The following is an 18,630-nucleotide window of genomic DNA, read 5'->3' as shown; positions in this document are numbered from 1 at the left end:
GTTTTCCTCACAGCGAGTACCGCTATCTCTACACTTGGTTATTCTACCTGTCAACATTCTGTAGCTCCCCTAATTTTTCAGTTACATGCTTTACACTAACTGAACAAGCTGGCTCTCACACAAATATGAGTTAACTGCTATGACACTGCCTAGTATAGGTACATACCAAAGACACACATGGCCTTCATACCCACTGGCTGCCCCAGTCACACTCAAAATGAAGCACACACCATCATTCCCATCTGGGGGGGGGGGGGGGGCAGTGCCCGATTTATGTAACATGCAATCATTCACGAGAAGGTGGACCCAGTGGTCTTACAAACCAGGAACCCTAACTTGTTGTTTAAATTATATTAATATGTTCATGTATAGCTAGTCTGCACTATGCTGTTTTTGTTTATACATGGCAGTTTAGCCTATACAGTTTGAATGTGTATACTCTAATTTCATATTATGTGTCTAGTCCTTCTAGAACGATAGCAAACTGCCATATATTCATCCAACCTAGACATATCTGACTAGCCTGTTATAATCTATGTTTAAAACAAAAAATGTACAAGAAATCTGTATGCAATGTCATTGTCCTCATATGTATGTTATTACTTCGTTTGTACCGCTGTCGTGACATGGCAAACTTTCTTTGTTCACGAGTTCACAATAAAATAAAGATTGACAATAAAAAAAAGAAAATACAGAGAATTGAGTAGTTAGACTGCAGGTGCATGCTCCATACACTAAAACTGCTTCATTAAGTTGTTTTGGTGTCTATAGTGTCCCTAGAGCAGTGTTTCCCAACCCAGTCCTCAAGGCACACCTACCAGTCCAGGATTTAAGCATTACCCAGTTGTGTCTAAGGTGTTTTTTCTTTTTTTTGTAAAAACACCTTAGACAAAACTGGGTAATCCTTAAATCCTGGACTGGTAGGTGTGCCTTGAGGACTGGGTTGGGAAACACTGCCCTAGAGTATCCCAGCTAACATTGACTTGGTGCCTATAGTATACATTGCATAGCTGAAAAACACCTAGTCTAAAATATGCATAATGTACATAATAATACACATAGTCTAAAAAAAATGAACTAAAATTTTCTGCAAACAGCGAACACAGATATGGCAACTAATTATTTGTTCAACACTTTTAAAGATATAACAGATATAAAGTAAACACAACATCATTTATTTGTTATCCTCTCAACCAGTCCTTGCCCTTTTCATATAGCTGGAGGATGCAATTAATCTGTCTCAAATTTTTTTTTTTTTTAAATAGTAAACAGTTCTGAAATGCTTGCTGTGAAGATTTTGAACATCCAAAATTAATAGAGATGGCTTTCATAATGATATTCTAACAAATGATTTGTAAAATGAAGTCCAAAACAGCTAAATAATAATGTTCCGGTATATTCTGCTAGTTTGTTGTCATTCCTCAACTTAGTGTTGTGAACAGAGCTTGTGTCATGGATCCGTGACACACATCAGAGCAGAACCGTACAGTACAGAATATATTTAGCTAGTAGACAATGAGAACCAAAAAATCCACACCAATAAAATGTGGTAAAGTCATATGACCATCCTTTTATTTAGTGTTATTGTCTTATGTTAGTTTATAGGTGGCCAGTAGTCCGAATCTGGAGACAGTTCATCTTGATCAAATTAATTAAATCCACAAATTCAACATTTACAGCGCACGTCAGCAAAATGTTTCATAATACACAGATAAATCACATCTATCACATCTATCATCATTAACATGATTTAAACATTTATAGCATGAACAAAGACCCAACTTTGCTGAATCATTTAAATTATGTATCTTGTCCTTAGAACAGGTTCAAATGGAAAGCGGTTGGCTGAAGTATAACTTAAAATTATACAGAGACCATTTATCACCAAAATCATTGTTTTGTATTTTCCTAATACCAGCTTGAGTTATCTCCAGCATGCCATTTGAGGATATATAATGTGATGTTAATGTAGCCAGTAGGACAACTTTGATCATAGTTTTCATATAGTAACCTAGGACAGGTAGGGTACCAAATGGGAGGATACTAAACAAGCATACTAGTTTCAAACTTTATAATCAATTATGCACAAAAGCAAGACAGAGAAATGTGTTTATACAATAACTATTTAATAGTTTTAATATAGATGTATTGACTTATCTCCCGTTTTATAATGCCACAATTACTAACAAAAAATAAACTGTAAAAATATTTCAACTTTGATTGCAAAATATTGATTTAAAGGGACAGTCCAGACCCCCTAATGCACTTTAGCTTGCTGAACTCATTGTGTGAAAAGTGTGTACTTTTTTTTCATTTTACAAAAAAAATAGAAATTGGCACTTTTATAAATCAACCTCGTTACATCCCCTGGCTGTCAATCAGACAACCGGTTCTGTTACTTCCTGGTTTGGTTAGCTCAGTGGAGTGAAACTCAAGAGGCTGGCAATTGCCCAGAGCACCTGCCATGTAAATACTTCTTATTGAGCTGCATTGGGAAATCTGTAATTGGACAACCGCAGAAATTGAGAGCTGTGGTTATGAGGGGGGAGCTTGCAAATACTTCAGACAAAAGATCTGCAAATTTTGCAGACAGTTTTTAGATACATCCCCAATCAAAAATTGCGTAATTAAATGCATGTATGTTTTTTCTTGTTGAGGGCAAGAGGGGAGGGGGGTTACCTACTAAACAGTGATTTTTTTTAGGGGAGTGCAAGGCAGAGGATTGTTCCTTTAAATCACGGTCCTACTTTTTGGATGATCTTACCTTAACCTGTTGTTGATGTTTAAATTTATCCAAATCCTTTCCATCTCTCTCAGACAGTATTTGCTCAGCTTCACATAACCAGTAGTTTAGATCATTAATGTCATCTTGTAATTTTAACCACTTTTCCAAAGATCTATCAAATTTCCTGTGTACAGAAAAAAAAACAAGTTTGAAAACAAGCACACTGTCATATAAATGACATTATAAGCAAATGTTAATCACATATGTAATGTTTTTCATTTACTGTAGATTTCAATCTCTTACCTCCCAACAGCATGCACAATTGTTCGAACTTAAACCTTGTAAAGCAATGTAATTCTAAATGTATCCCATAAGCCACAGACCATAAGACCATAAATACCTGCTCACATTGTCCAGTACTAGCATATATCCTGCAGAGAAACAAATGTATCTGCCTGAACTGTAAATAACAGTCCTCTCCCATCTCCCACACTCTACATAAATGCTTGAAGGCAAAACTTAATGGATGTACCAAGGAAGTATGGTACACTATACAAGGCCATTCACTATACTCTGCATTATAGTGAATTATTAGCTGACCAGGAAAGCTAAGCTGATCTATAAACAATTCTAATACATTAGCTATATTAGCAATTTAAATTACAGTTTGCTACAATCTGAATTGTAGCAAATAACTATATAGATTTTATAAAGGCTGCGATAAGAGTGTGATATGTCCACTGACATTAAGTCCATATACAAATATAGCTTTTATATTCGGGTGAATTTTTCTTTACAAAGCTGCATTTGCACAGATGCTATAAGATTCCTTCGTTTTCCATTTGTGTATTTTTTTTTTTGTCACACCTTTTGTATGTGCTTCTCTTCTCTATTATTAAGTCAAGCTTTATCAAATGAAAAACATCTTATCCCCTTAAGGACATAGCTTCAAAAGCTTGTCTTACCCTTAAGGACACAAGCCATTTGTAAATTTTTTGCTGTTTGTGTTCAAATGTAATGTGCATCTCTGTCATTTATTGCACCAACACTGTTTTTTTAGAGGGCAAAAAGGGCTTTAATTTGATGTCACATATACATAGATAAATTCTCATTCATTATAAAAAAACATGCCCCCCCCCCAAAAAAAAAAAAAGAAATGCTATTATTGCCACAGTTTTAGCAATAATAGCATGTGCATAATATGTCCAGCTTACGAAAAGTAATTCAAAATAAATTAATTTATGTGTCTTGATTTATAGACACATATGTGTAGGATTTCAGCTTATTTTGAAAGTTACAGGACACAAAATACAAGGACTAAAATAAAATTTCAATGTGAAACAATTTTAGAAGTTGGTATGTCTTGTAGGTTTAGTAGCCATCACAGAAAACAAAATTGCCATATAAAAGTATATATTTATATAAAGTAGATATCACAGGCTATTTACCCAAGCTTATTTTAACACTTTTAATGTAGCCATTTAATCACCAATCTCTGCTAAATATTGGAGTACAATTGTGTTTTTTCTCATTCTGTCATTCACACATATAACAAGGTTTTTGTAATGTGTATTTCGTAAAGCTGGTGTGTGCTATTCCTGCACAGAACCCCATATTGTGTTTAGCTACCTCTGCTGAGTATAACGATGCCCCCCATTGTATGCCTTTGGCACTTTTCTGTAAAGCTACAATGCCATATAAGAGACAAGGCTGTTTCTGTTTCTATAGTTAGAATTGTCATAGATGGATTTGACAGGCTTATGTCTCATTTTGGGGTATTATAGCAGTTTGACTGTTCAAATAACCCCACACCCCACATACATAGGGGTATCATTGTACTAAGGAGATGCTGATGGACACATATTGGGGTGTTCTTTGTCATTAACACATAACAGGAACTAAGAATCCATGCCTAAAGTACAATGTGAGAGAAAAATAACACAAAAATTGACTACCCCCTACCGAACATGAAAATAATGACCCTTAATGTGAAAGGGCTTAATACCCTTTGTAAACATAGCCTACTACTCAGAGAGATCAGGAAAGCAGGCATAGATATAGCATGTGTCCAGGAGACACACTTCAGCAGAGGGTACATGCCAGCTATATATAATAAGTACTACCCGACCCAGTTCCATGCCCTGTCCATAAACAAGTCGAAGGGTGTCTCAATTTTTATACATAAAGATACATCCTTTACGCTACACAGGAAAGTCATTGACACACCAGGCATATTTATCATCCTTGTGGGGCTATTCAATAATACACTGCTTACACTGGCTACAACTTACTTCCCTAACGCAGAAGCTAAACAATACCTCCAAAAGCTCCTCTTAACCATAGATGAGAACAAAATGGGAGGCTTGATATTATGTGGGGATTTTAATTTTATCCAATCGCCGACTCTTGACACTACAGCTCGACCCACAAGCCACAGGAAAAAACAAATACACGACTTGTGCAAAACTACAACTAAAATACTAGAACAATATGGTCTATACAACGCCTGGCGTACTCGGCACCCCTCACTAGTGGACTACACATTTCATTCCAAGGTTCATAACACGTACACCCGCATAGACACATTCTTTCTAGACAGCACCTCCCCACCCCAGCTACAGGACTGCACAATTGGGGAAATTACTTGGTCTGACCACGGTCCGGTCCACCTGCACCTCCATGACGAGTTTCAATTCATAGGTAAAGGACAATGGTGCCTTAATGAGTCCCTGTTGACAGATGACACCTTTAGAGACTCTGTTCAGACAGCGCTGACTGACTACTTTCAAACCAATGATACAGGGGAGGTCTTAGACGAAGTAGTATGGAGTGCTCATAAAGCAGTCATTAGGGAACTTTTTTTACAGAGGTCTTCCTATCTTAAACAGAGGAACCAACTTGCACTGCTAGAAGCCTACAAGGCACTAGCCACGCTCTCCACAAAAAACAAGGAACAACTCGCACAGATATACCTGACAAAAATTACCGAGTTGCACTCGACCACCGCCCATATAAATGCAAAAAAAAAAAAAACGATTACTTTATAAACTCAAAGCCACCACATACCACTGCTCCGGTAAAGCCACTAAATTCCTGGCAGCAAGACTCAGAACTAGACTGGCCCAAACTAAAATCTCCCATATAGTAGACGAAGATGGCAGGAAACATATAGATCCGCTGGCAATTAGTAACACATTTGCCAGCTTTCACTCCAAATTATATAACCTGAAACATAATGATAACATGAACCACCCCCAACCCTCGGACATAGACCAATACTTAGCAGACATCACACTACCTAAAATATCAGAAAAACACACTCGGACCCTTCTGAAACCGATCTCCCTAGCACAAATCATACAAATCATTAACCAACTCCCTCCAGGGAAGTCTCCGTGTGCAGATGGTCTCCCGAACTCGTACTACAAGAAGTTCAGCGCCTCTCTGGCACCGCAACTCCTAAAGGTGTAATGCTGCGACCTCTGGCCGCTTACCCTTTGAAATGCTGGTAGCCACAATAGTAACGATCCTCAAGCCTGACAAGTCCCCAGACTCCTGTAAAAATTACAGACCAATATCCCTTTTAAATACTGATGCAAAGCTCTACGCCAAAATCCTAGCGAATAGACTTAGCCCACTCTTACCACATTTAATACACGACGACCAGACGGGCTATGTAAAAAGCCAACAGGGCCTCAACAACACTAGGAAGCTCACTGTAGTGCAGCGTGAACTGGAGAGGTCTAGCCTGGGAGGTCTACTCTTAGCACTGGATGTGGAGAAAGCATTTGACCGCCTCAGCTGGACCTTCCTGAGGCAAGTTTTAGATAAGTTTGGGTTTCCCCCACAGGTAACCAGGCACATTTTTGCCCTGTACTCTGCGCCCACCGCACGGGTCACCCAGACAGGATTTTTATCTCTCGCCTTTGAAATCACAAATGGGACGAGATAGGGGTGCCCCCTATCCCCGCTCCTATATGTCCTTGCGTTGGAACCCCTACTGCACCTCAAACGACAAGATGAGGCAATACAGGGTAGCAAACAGATTAAGATCAGTGCGTTTGCTGATGACGTACTACTTTATATTGCAAACCCTCAAGACTCCCTACCCACATTAATGCGGTTACCTATGGGCAGGTTGTATACTACTCGGTCAACGCAACCAAAACACAAGCCCTACCCATAGGTATTCTAGGCTCGCTCTACATACCCTATCTTCCACGTATGACTTTCGAATGGAGAACAGACTCCATACGCCACCTAGGACTAACAATCACCAAAAACCCGGCAAATCTCATGGCAGCCAACTATGTCTCGGTTTGGAACAAATGCAGCCAGTTACTGAAACAATGGACACCGATGTAACTGTCTTGGACAGACCGCATCGCGGCATTAAAAATGTCCATATTGCAAAGGCTGTTGTACCTGTTCCACACTATCCCCCTCCGCCTCCCCTCTTCCTACTTAAAAACGATCCAGGTTGACATAGGTAGATTTGTCTGGGCAGGGGGGAAAGGCCCGTGTACCACTACAGATCTTACAAGCCCCCAAGAAAATGGGAGGCATAGCATTGCCCAACATGCAAACGTATTACCATGCAGCAGTACTAGCCACGGCTATACCGCATTTCATTTCTGGATCCAGGCCACACTGTGTGTCACTAGAAGCAGACTCAATGGGAAACCACGAGCTCTCACACCTACTCTGGACCCCGACACACCTTAGACCAAATCTAATCTTGTCTCCCCCCAAGTCCTATTCCAGATATTGGACAAATAGAGGCCACAACTTGGCAGCACCAACTGCCACTCCCTAGCGACCCCCCTCAGAGCTCTACCATACATGATACCCACGTTTAACCCATTCCCATGGCTCTGCAAGGGCGCCACACATCTCTTTCACCTATTCAAGGCAACTACACTGATAGACCACCCCGGCCTAATCGATAAATACGCTCTCCCTCAGTCCTCACTATACTCGTACTTGCAACTGAAGGAAAGAGGTGCCCAGGCCCCGTTAGGGACACGGCTAGGGTTACTCCATGGGAACAAATGTGTATCACGGCAAAGACCCTGCCGCATTGTAAACCGATCTCCATGTGCCACAGCTCCATCTCAAACTACTATCACTTCTCCACTACTAAATACGCCCAACAATGGGAAGGTGATCTCCAATGCATGATACCACCTGCAAACTGAAACAGCATTTTGACCGACCCTCTTAAACTGTTAAAATCAACTTCCCACATAGAACAACACCGAAAGATTCTCTATCGGTGGTATTTAGTACCGACAAGGTTACATAAGATCTTCCCCGCTACCTCCCCACTTTGCTGGAGATGTTGCAGCGTGGAGGGATCGATGTATCACATTTGGTGTAGCTGTCCACACCTGAACAAATACTGGACAGAAGTCCACGACCTAATCCAAAATGTTACACACCGCCCATTCCCATTCACCCCGAGATCTTGCCTAATACTAGCTCCCCCCCCGGGAGATGCATTTACATAAGAGGAAGATGGCACTTCACATAGCCTTATCGGCATAACAATTAATTGCGAGAAGATGGAAATCTCGAACTCTGCCCACCAGGGAAAATCTAATTGAGGAAATACACAAACAAAGTGTCTACAAGACTTTCTATAAGTCCCTTTTACCCTCTTCTATACTTTACCGTAAAACATGGGAGCTCTAGCATGAATGGAGGTCGGGTGTCGTACATACTCTGTAAACCGAGAAGGAGGTTGCGGGCTCCCTGGCCGCATTGACCTACACAGCTATTGTGGAGAGAGAGGCGGCAGGGACCCCCTGCCACCCTAAGATACATGCATATAACACGCAAAGCTCTATGAAAGGTAATGTAATATGCTCTACACTGTATACTGGTTCAAACAATGTGATGCAACCCCTCTTCCCCCCCTCCCTGTTTTACCTTCTGTACCCTCTCACTATGTTACATATAAGTGAATGACGCTACTTGGAACCATCTCACCTTTCTCTTCTGTACCCATCCCCCATTAATACAGACAAAATAAAAATTGTGAAATTCAAAAAAAAATAATTACTACCCGAAGATTTGACAAAGACTGGTGGTAGAATTAATGCATGGAAAGTGTTAACATGCCACCATCTGAAATATCCTAGGGTGTCTACCTTTCAAAAATATATGGTTTGATGGGGGTAAATTACATTGGCCGGCTTCACAAATGTCCCAAATAGGACATGGGTGCATGATGACCAGCTGTGATAATTCCAAGTTGGAAAACTGGAATGCGCACCCTCCAAATAAGGTCTTTTAGCCCCCAGAGACCCTGACACACCTATACATGGGGGGTATCACTGTACTCAGGAGATGTTGCTGAACACATATTGGGGTGTTCTTTGGCAGTAATACTTAAGTTCTCCGTATATGTATTCTTAAATTGCTATAAGTGTCAAAAAAGTGTCAAAAAAATCACCAATTAGTATTTTTTTTTTAAATTGCGTTAATTTTGAAAAAAAAAATGGTTTGAAAATAGCAAAGTGCTACTTGTACTTATAGCCCTATAACTATAAAAAAAAGCTAAGAACATGTTAACATTGGGCATTTCTAAACTCAGGACAAAATTTAGAAACTATTTAGCACAAGTGTTTTTTTGGTAGATGAGTAATAGATTTTGGTGATCAAAGTTAGAAAAAGGGTGTTGTTTTACATTTTGTCATCATATTTTATAATTTATTTTATAGTAAATTACAGGATATCATGAAAATAATGGTATATTTAGAAAGACCATTTAATGGAGAGAAAAATGGTATGTAATATGTGTGGGTACAGTAAATGAGTAAGAGGAAAACTACAGCTTAACACAAACACCGCAGAAATGTAAAAAGAGCCCTGATCCTTAACGGTAAGTAAATTGAAAAACGGTCTGGTCACTAAGGGGTTAATATATAATTAATTCACCAGCAAGCAACACATGTTTAAAAAAATACTTATTTCTATAGGAGCAACATTCTATCCATCCTAGTTGCTAGTGTAGCTATTATGCATAATAGAATTTGTCACCTTGGTAGCAGGGAAAAGTTAGGACTAGAAAAGTAAGTAAGCATAACAAGATAACAAAAATTAAGAACAGCTTCCTCTTGGTTGAGCAGACTATGCTCACGTCACCAAAGCAAATGTGATTGAATCCCTGTGGCCAAACAGCACCAGGTCTAAGCAATAACAGTACTGCAAATGGTTTGTGGAAAATTACATTAAATTGCAAGGAAGAAGCGGATGCAGTTTTCTTTTGACCACTCTCGCACACATAATATGCTGCATTCTATTAGTGCTTAAAACTGTTTATTTTTATTACCACTTATTCTTTCAGTATGCCTGATATAGAGTTTAAAGTACTATATATGCCATTAAGTTATGTCCACAGGAACATAACATTTAAAAAGGAACAAAATGACTTACATTGAAAGATAATTTATACCGCCTATAAGTGTAAAATAATTAGCACAGCAATATATTATCGACCTAAAGTATGGGAGTATGGGAGCAAGGACAGATTTATCTCTCTTTGCACTAAAGTATGGGAGTTATTCACTAAGCTAAGAGCATGTTCACAAGCTGATTCCACATTTGACCTCAGTGGACTTTAGTTAACTGGTAATTGTGAGAGAAACACTTAAAAAATATACCCAGATGAAAGAGAACACTCAGCCAGGGAGAGGAGACGGGAGACCCTGCCGCACCTAAACCCGACAGACAAAACGCATATCTAGCCAAACACCTCACGAACAAAATAGACGCGGAAACAGCTCAAACACTGGAAGAGCCCATAACACCTGAGGAATGAGCCCTGGCACTGAAAACAGCCAAGAATGGGAAAAGCCTGGGCCCCGACGGCTACACCATTAAGTACTACAAAACCTACTATAAAACATCTACTTAACATGCTAAATGCCATCAAGGAGGGGGGGGAACCTCGCCCAGAACACCCTAAAGGCGCACATTGATACCCAAAGAAGGCAAAGACCCCACGGAATGTCCAAGTTACCGACCGATCTCCCTGTTGAATACGGACTTGAAACTTTTCGCCAAAATAATGGCTCTCCGCATCCAACCCCTCCTGCTGAAGCTGATACACCCGGACCAGGTTGGATTTGTCAAAAATAGAGAGGCCAGAGACAACACCACCAAAGTAATCAACCTAATGTATGCGGCCAGGATACAGACAACGCCAGCACTTCTAATCTCCACCGACGCGGAAAAAGCATTCGATAGGGTAGACTGGACCTTCCTATTCGTGACGCTACAACACCTAGGGTTCGGCCCCAACATGAGGACGTGGATCGCAGCTCTCTACAACAAACCGACGGCGTGTGTCTATGTCAACAGCACACTATCAAAACCATTCCAGATACACAATGGCACCCGACAGGGATGCCCCCTCTCACCTCTGCATTTTATACTTAGCCTGGAGCCATTCCTGAACGCGGTACGCAGCAGACCGGACATTAGAGGCATACAAGGACAGTGGGGGGAAAGTAAGATATCGGCTTACGCCGACGATCTACTGTTTACAGTTCCCAGCCATCATGCACGAATTCGAGGACTACAACGCACTCTCCAATTTGAGCATCAACTATACAAAATCGGAGATATTAAATCTAGGCTGCGAACATGCCCTAACGACAAACCTAAAAGCGCGATACCCATTCCACTGGTGTAAAGACGCGATAAAATACTTAGGCATATGGCTCACTGCAGACCCACACCGCATATTCAACCACAACCCCCCCCCCCCCCCCTCCTTGACCGCATACTTAACCCCTTAAGGACCAAACTTCTGGAATAAAAGGGAATCATGACATGTCACACATGTCATGTGTCCTTAAGGGGTTAAAGACCTCGGAGAATGGGACATACCGCACATCACCTGGCTGGGACGAGTAAACGTTCTCAAAATGAACGCCCTGCCACGCTTCCTATACCTGATGCAAACACTCCCAATTTTCATCCACAGACTTCCTAGCCCAAATACGTACAGCCTTCACGAGATATGTCTGGAGGAACAGAACGGCTAGAATAAAATACGACATCCTCACAAAACCCAAACCACAAGGGGGCCTTGGACTCCCCGATCTCAACAAATATCACAGAACCATCCACCTCCAACGAATTGCCGAATGGACCTTAAGGGCGGAAGTTAAGCTCTCGATCGCCATAGAGGCAAGCTTCACCCAACCCCCACTCCACACACTACCATGGACGCCCCCACAACAGATAAGGGGACATGGAAAGGGACATCCCACAATATCAGCCACCCTAATGGTCTGGAAGAAAATAGCAGACAACAAAGAACTCGCCCCCCCCGACATCCCCCTTGTACAATATCACAGACAACCCTAGATTTCACATGATCAACAGCAACCAAACCATGATGAGCCTAGGCCTACCGACCCCATGCAGGCTACAACATCTCCTGGCAACAGGGAACATCCCCCCCACTAACGGAATTACCTACACCCGAACCCCCACCCCGATAACTACACTCAGGTACCATCAACTAGTAAGCGCACTAAAAACAATACCAGATCTCCAAACTGCGGCAAGACCACTCACCCCGTTCAAAGAACTTATGCACCCAGGCGGCGCCCATGCCACACGCCATATCACTACTTTACCAAATGCTGAACACACCGAGGGGAGACGCCCAACCGCCATACTTTGTAAGATACTGGGAGAGAGATCTTGGGCACCCATTAACCCAAGACCAGTGGACCACAATGTTCACAATGACGTACAAAACCTCCATAAGCACCAAATACCAGGATTCGGGGTACAAGATGATATCACACTGGTATAAAACCCCCGAGAAACTCGCGACCATGCACGCATCGAGCGCGCAGGAATGTTGGAGATGCGGAACCGAATTGGGCATTCTATACCATATCTGGTGGACATGCCTCGGATCCAGCCTTTTTGGAAGGAGATTCATCAAGCAGTCACCACACTAACAGACAACGCAGTCGAACTCACACCAGAAAACTACCTGCTATACCTGACACCCCTACCACTAGCTACATACAAAAAAACAATCACACCGTACCTAATCAACGCAGCACGCAGTCTGATCCCAGCATTCTGGAAAAAGACCGCAATCCCATCTATGAAGGACTGGATAACGAGGTTTGAAGACATGAGAACCATAGAAGAACTAATCCTAACAGCCAGAGGACAAACCCAGAGATACCAAAAGATATGGTTTCACTGGCTTCGATGGCTAACGACCAGACAACCATAAAATACCCATTCCTGAAGAACAGAAAACGGAGGTAGGACCCAAGGTACCAAAGAAGAATCCCAGGGACACGACCGGACACGGACGCAAGGACCCCCATCGAACACCGATGGGGAACGAGGGGTGTCTCCGTCTAGCTCCGGACCGGGGGAGGAGGCTACGGGCGGGGTGTGTGGATGGGGACCCTCGGACACCTCCCCCCCTCCATATGGCCTTGGCCCCAGAACTACTAGCCAGGAACGCTCACACACCCTAGTGTGACCAACCCTGGTGCTTCCCCCACCGCAGGAACCCCGCGCAACAATGCACTGACACGCACCACTCCCACGCATACCCGCAGCCAAAGCTCAGAGACTCACATGCCACACACCAGGGGAGAAACGGGGCCTGACCCCGAACAACCCTGATACCCACCATAGTGCCCCATTATCCCATCACACACCCAAACAAGGGACGGCTCTCCCTAACGTAAGGAGACATACGACAGGAATCCCCAGGACACTTCCACATAGCCACATTAGCCGCTCTGCCAACTCATTAACAGCACACATATCCCTGGCACAGGGGACACCCTCACACAGGGACACGAAAGAATAACGAAAAGGGAGACGAAGGGACCTAAGCAAGTAGACACACGATTAGAGACGACTAACGGAAGTAACTAGCGAGATAGGCAATACAACAGCCTTTGACAGACTAAACATGAAGCCAGAAGAAATACATGAAAAGGAAGTTTAGGACACTCGAGACACCAACACACCAGACACTAGGAGAGACAACAAGGGAGACCAAACCAGAAAACGGGAAACAATCCCCAGACAAGAAAAGAGACACGAGTACACCAAAACAAGCACAGCCCAAAAACCTCACTACTCCGTCAAGCATGTAAAGAACCCAGACATGGACGACCACCAGAGATCCCCACAAAAACAACTGGTACTCTCCCTACACAACCCCTAGTAACCGAGACCACAGAGAAGCTATGCTTAAAACTCCTGGGAATGTGCAACCTTCTCCAATGACACGCTACTACAAAACATAATGACACAATAATGAAATGTTCCTCTACGTGACCATCAACATTGGATTACTATGTTTTATAAATGTTATGAATATTTTGTAACAACTGAAGACATACTTAAACATGCTTGTAAAATGTCCATGCACGCTTAATAAAAACCTTTGGAATGAAAAAAAAAAAAAAAAAAGAAAGAGAACACTGATAATTTGAGTTCCCTGTATTTAAACTCTAATTAACTAAATATACTGAGATGTAGTCACTTCTTGTATTAATAATATTCCTGTACAAATATCTAATTCATTTAATCTGTTACTGAAATTTATATTTTCCTAAAAAAAGTTTTTAGGTGTATATGAGCATTCTACTATATCTGCGTAATTTTATTTGCCAACCATAATGGGTAAAAAAAATAATCTTGAAATAAGTTCTAAATTATGCTTTATTATTCAATTATTCAGGATAAAGATGTTGTGGACTTAAGAATTACTTGTGTTGGCATTCTGCATTCGTAATTACATGCAGTGGAGGAATATATAGTCTACACAGCATAGTAACAATCTGATAATTCTACCCAGAAAACGCACATGTTTTGACATTCAGGGAATTGGAAGTTGATTTAATTAGCATTTGACATGTGATCTACAACAAATTTGCACCCTTAATTGTGCAAATTGCTTTGCTTTACTAGCATTAGGGATTTATTATGGCAAATCAATTGTGGACAAAGAATACATCATTTACTGTATAATACCTACATTTCACTAGAGATTTATAAGCTACTCACAAGCCAATTTGCAGGTCAGTAAACTAAACTATGGGTATGATCTGCCAAACTTGCTGTTTGCTTATACAAAGCTTACTATATAATGATCAATTTAAGAAGTTACCATTAACTCATTTTTTTCTGTGTAATTGGCCTTAACTATTAGGGCCTCCCTGGTGTGTATGAAACATATACTAATTTTCTAAGGAGTACAATATTATACTATAAGCACCAAAACCTCCTCTACTCATTGCATTGGTTATCATTCAAGGAGGTTCATTGTTACTGTGATGCTAGCGGTTTAAGACTGACCATTGTTCCTTGATTTTAAAGGAAGAAGTGTCATTCAATCAAATCCAACTGGAAAGCACAAACCAGGCATATAACACACTGTAAACTATATAAAAACTCGATTTCTGGGGAAGGGGCCTGACTGCTGCTTGAGATAGTTGCATGGGGATGGAGCTCTTCCTGGAAAGATACTTATAAAGTCTAATATGAAACATTACTGCTATTTAATCTTCCTGAATACTTACCCATACCCCTGGGAATTACTCTGTGGCTTAATTTGCATCGATTTCCCTGCAACCGGTGATCCCAGCTCATGCCTGATTTCCCTGCGGCCTATGAATCCACTTGATGATGGGGAGGTGGCCGATCTTCAGCCTTGACCTGGAACCAGGGATATTTGACTATGGTTCCCCTCCCCTATTGGACTGGCAGGGATATCCTGGTCTTCACTGAGGTATTGAGGTGGTCCTCTGGCTTACCGGTGAACCAGACTGATTGAAGCCTGGTGGTCAAGATAGCTGCTATGCTGCAAACTACAGCCAAGAGATCTTCCCACAGTTGCTCACACACAATGAGTCGCTACTCATGGCTTTTGATCGCATCTGCCAGGAATTATGGGTAAAGCTTAATACTTAACCCTTAACCCTACTCCTGCGGACTGAGTCGTATCTCCCTGGGTCCGTCCTGTTAATCGACACAGTGCCTCTGAGCCTATACCACGTGTCCCCAGAGGGAAGTTGCGGAAAAGACGACGCAAGCAGCCATCGAAATGGAAGAAAATACTCGCCGATATTACCTCCACACTTTCCTCAACTCACCCAGACAATGGAGACGCACGTCCCTTCTGTCCCAACACAGCCTGCCTTATCCGGAGGCCTCCAATTCATGCAGCTGGCTATTCAAGATTGAAAAGCAGTGGCAGCGAGCTCTTGCTAACCTTCTAGGGGAAACACAGCCAGACTGTCCAAAATCATGGGAGCTGTGGAAGGGCTACCTTGAAAGTGCGAATAATGGCAGAAGCTGGGACTCTCCATCCAGGGGTATAGGATGAGTGATCCCAAGATCTAACCTGCAACCTAGTTGTTTTCTTTGTTATTTATGTGCACACTCTTTGATATAACCTAAACAATTTACGTATTTATTGTGCCATACTTGATAATATGCAACTGTTACATTTAATTACTCAGTGGTATATGCATCTTGAAATCTTCTACAGGTCTATTCTTCAACATTTTATATTTTTCTCTATTCAATTGACCAGTATAACACTCTTGTTATAAATATCTCTCTCTATATGTATAAAATTAGTGCAGTATCATCTACATGTCATCTACATTCTACATCTATGTACAGTATTATTATTTATACTCATGTGAAATGTTACTGCAAAATTGCATGTTATACTCAGCACTGCAGAAACAAAGAATTAAAAAACAAAAACTAGGTTTCTAGCACATACAGTTGAAAAGGATAGACAGCTGAAACACCCAAACTGGGTGTTCTGGTCCAGTAGAAAGTATGTAAAATAAGAAGAGGGGGGGTAGCATCTTTATATATTTTCTGAGGCAGATGCGTTCTCAGAAGTAGTAGATTATGTGGAAACAGAAGAATCCAGCAAAATATAGTGTAGTATGTCTAACATAAGAAATCAATATATAAATGCACATTGGCGGTACTTGGATGCACAGTGGCGGTACAATCCCAGCCTAAGGATATTCAGTTTTTTTTTACAAAAGTGCTTCCATGCAAAGGGCCTCCAACTAGGTGTGGCGGCTCAAGAGGCTATCTCACAAGAAGTATAGAACAAAAATTAGGTTTTGCTCAATCCACGGCACCTGGTTGGAGGTCCTGCATCGAAGAATTTTAATAAAAGAAGACATTGATTATCCTTATACAAAGAATCTAGATTGTATTAGGCATTCAAGTAGAGCAAAGTGTGCTTCGTTTCCAGTGATCAAAGCAATTTTCCCACAATTCTCACCTTTGATTCGTGATCTAGCGATGCTTCCTGTCAGTATTCCCAAACGTCCTGTCACTTAGACAGAACGCCGGAGAAACGACCGAATTTCATCCTAACAGAATGAGAACAGTTTCTCCATTCGTGTTAGGACGCAATTCGGGACTTTGTTCGGATAGGAAACTCCGATCCTATTCATGCCGCGTCTGCATCATGGAGCTCCCTAATTCCTACGGTATCAGGGAGCTAAATACCAAAAGATTACTTAGTATTAGATTACCTAGTAAAGAGTAAGCAGCCTAAGCGGCAGGTGGGTGCCCTAAATAAAAATAAGTGGAAGGCCTATGGTCCTCAATGGCCCCCACCCATGAGCAGCGGGTGGGGGCCTTAAATGAAAATGGGGGACCAATTGTCCTCCCCCTCAGTCCCCACCCATGAGTGGCAGGTGGGGGCACTAAATTATAATAAGGGGGAGGACCTATTGTCCTCCCCCTTGCCCCCACCCCTGAGCGGTGGGTGGGGCCCTAAATAACAATAAGGGGGAGACCTATTGTCCTCTCACGCAGCCCCCACTCCTGAGCGATGGGTGGGGGCCCTAAATAACAATAGGTGGTGAACTATTAGCCTTCCCCCCAGACCTCCCTGAGTGGCGCGTAAGGGCCGTAAATAACAAAAAGGAGGGGAACCTATTGTCCTCCCCCGGCCCCCACACCTGAGAGGTGGTTGGTGACCCTAAATAACAATAAGGGGGGAGGACTTATTGTCCTACCCCGGCCTCCATCCCTGAGCGGCAGGTGGGGGCCCTAAATAACAATAAGGGGGGGAACCTATTGTCCTCCCCCCGGTTCCCACCCCTGAGCAGTGGGTGGAGGCCCTAAATAAAAATGGGGGGACCTATTGTCTCCCCCAGCCACCAACCTTGAGCGGTGGGTGGGGGCCATAAATAAAAATGTTAACTCCTCCCCAGGTGACTAAGGGTCCCCAAGCCCCTAGTCACCCCTCCACCCAAAAAATAAAAAATAAACCCCTACCTACCACCCTCACCCTAAAAATAGTGAGGTTGGAACAAAGAACTAAATACCTGTAAAAAGAAAATAAAACTTACCATTTTATGTCTTCTTTTTCTCTAAAATCTTATTTTTTCAGTCCCAAAAAAGGCCAAACAATAGTCCATAATACCTGTAACAGATCCCTACCAACCTCTGGTGGATGTGAAACAAACAAGGGGATTACAACTTACACATCCATTCGTTCCATTCCTCTGTTCGTCTGGTTCCGTGCGAATTTCACGTGTAATGCAGAGGTGGCCGCCATTTCGGGACTTTCCACGTGTTCGCGGCCATCTTGTGTGCGAACAGCGGTGTTTGCCTGTAACCGCATGGAACTGAAAACGGATACGCAAACAGGCGAACACCGCTGAATCCTCCAGACCTCCATAAGTTCGTACGGAAACTACCGAACGTCCCCTCGTTCGGTAGTTATATGCAATCATCTATGGGGATTCCAGCGAACCCCGCGATTCGCATGGATGGCCAGAGTATCATACCTTTTTACCGTGCGAACGGAGACCGACCGCAAGGCCAAAACTCATGGAACTAAT

At 42.2% G+C, this 18,630-nt stretch overlaps 1 protein-coding gene across 1 annotated transcript in view; it reads right to left on the bottom strand.

Moving 5' to 3' along the window:
- Nucleotides 1–18,630, bottom strand: part of DMD (dystrophin) — a 2,317,639-nt gene that overhangs the window by 1,113,549 nt on the left and 1,185,460 nt on the right. Inside the window, exon 44 of the mRNA XM_063457949.1 lies at nt 2,765–2,909. Coding sequence (XP_063314019.1) covers nt 2,765–2,909 — 145 coding nt within the window. The remainder of the gene's footprint in view (nt 1–2,764; nt 2,910–18,630) is intronic.

This window comes from Pelobates fuscus, chromosome 1 (assembly GCF_036172605.1).
Source record: "Pelobates fuscus isolate aPelFus1 chromosome 1, aPelFus1.pri, whole genome shotgun sequence".
NCBI classification, from domain to species: domain Eukaryota; kingdom Metazoa; phylum Chordata; class Amphibia; order Anura; family Pelobatidae; genus Pelobates; species Pelobates fuscus.
This window is presented reverse-complemented; position numbering and strand designations above follow the sequence as displayed.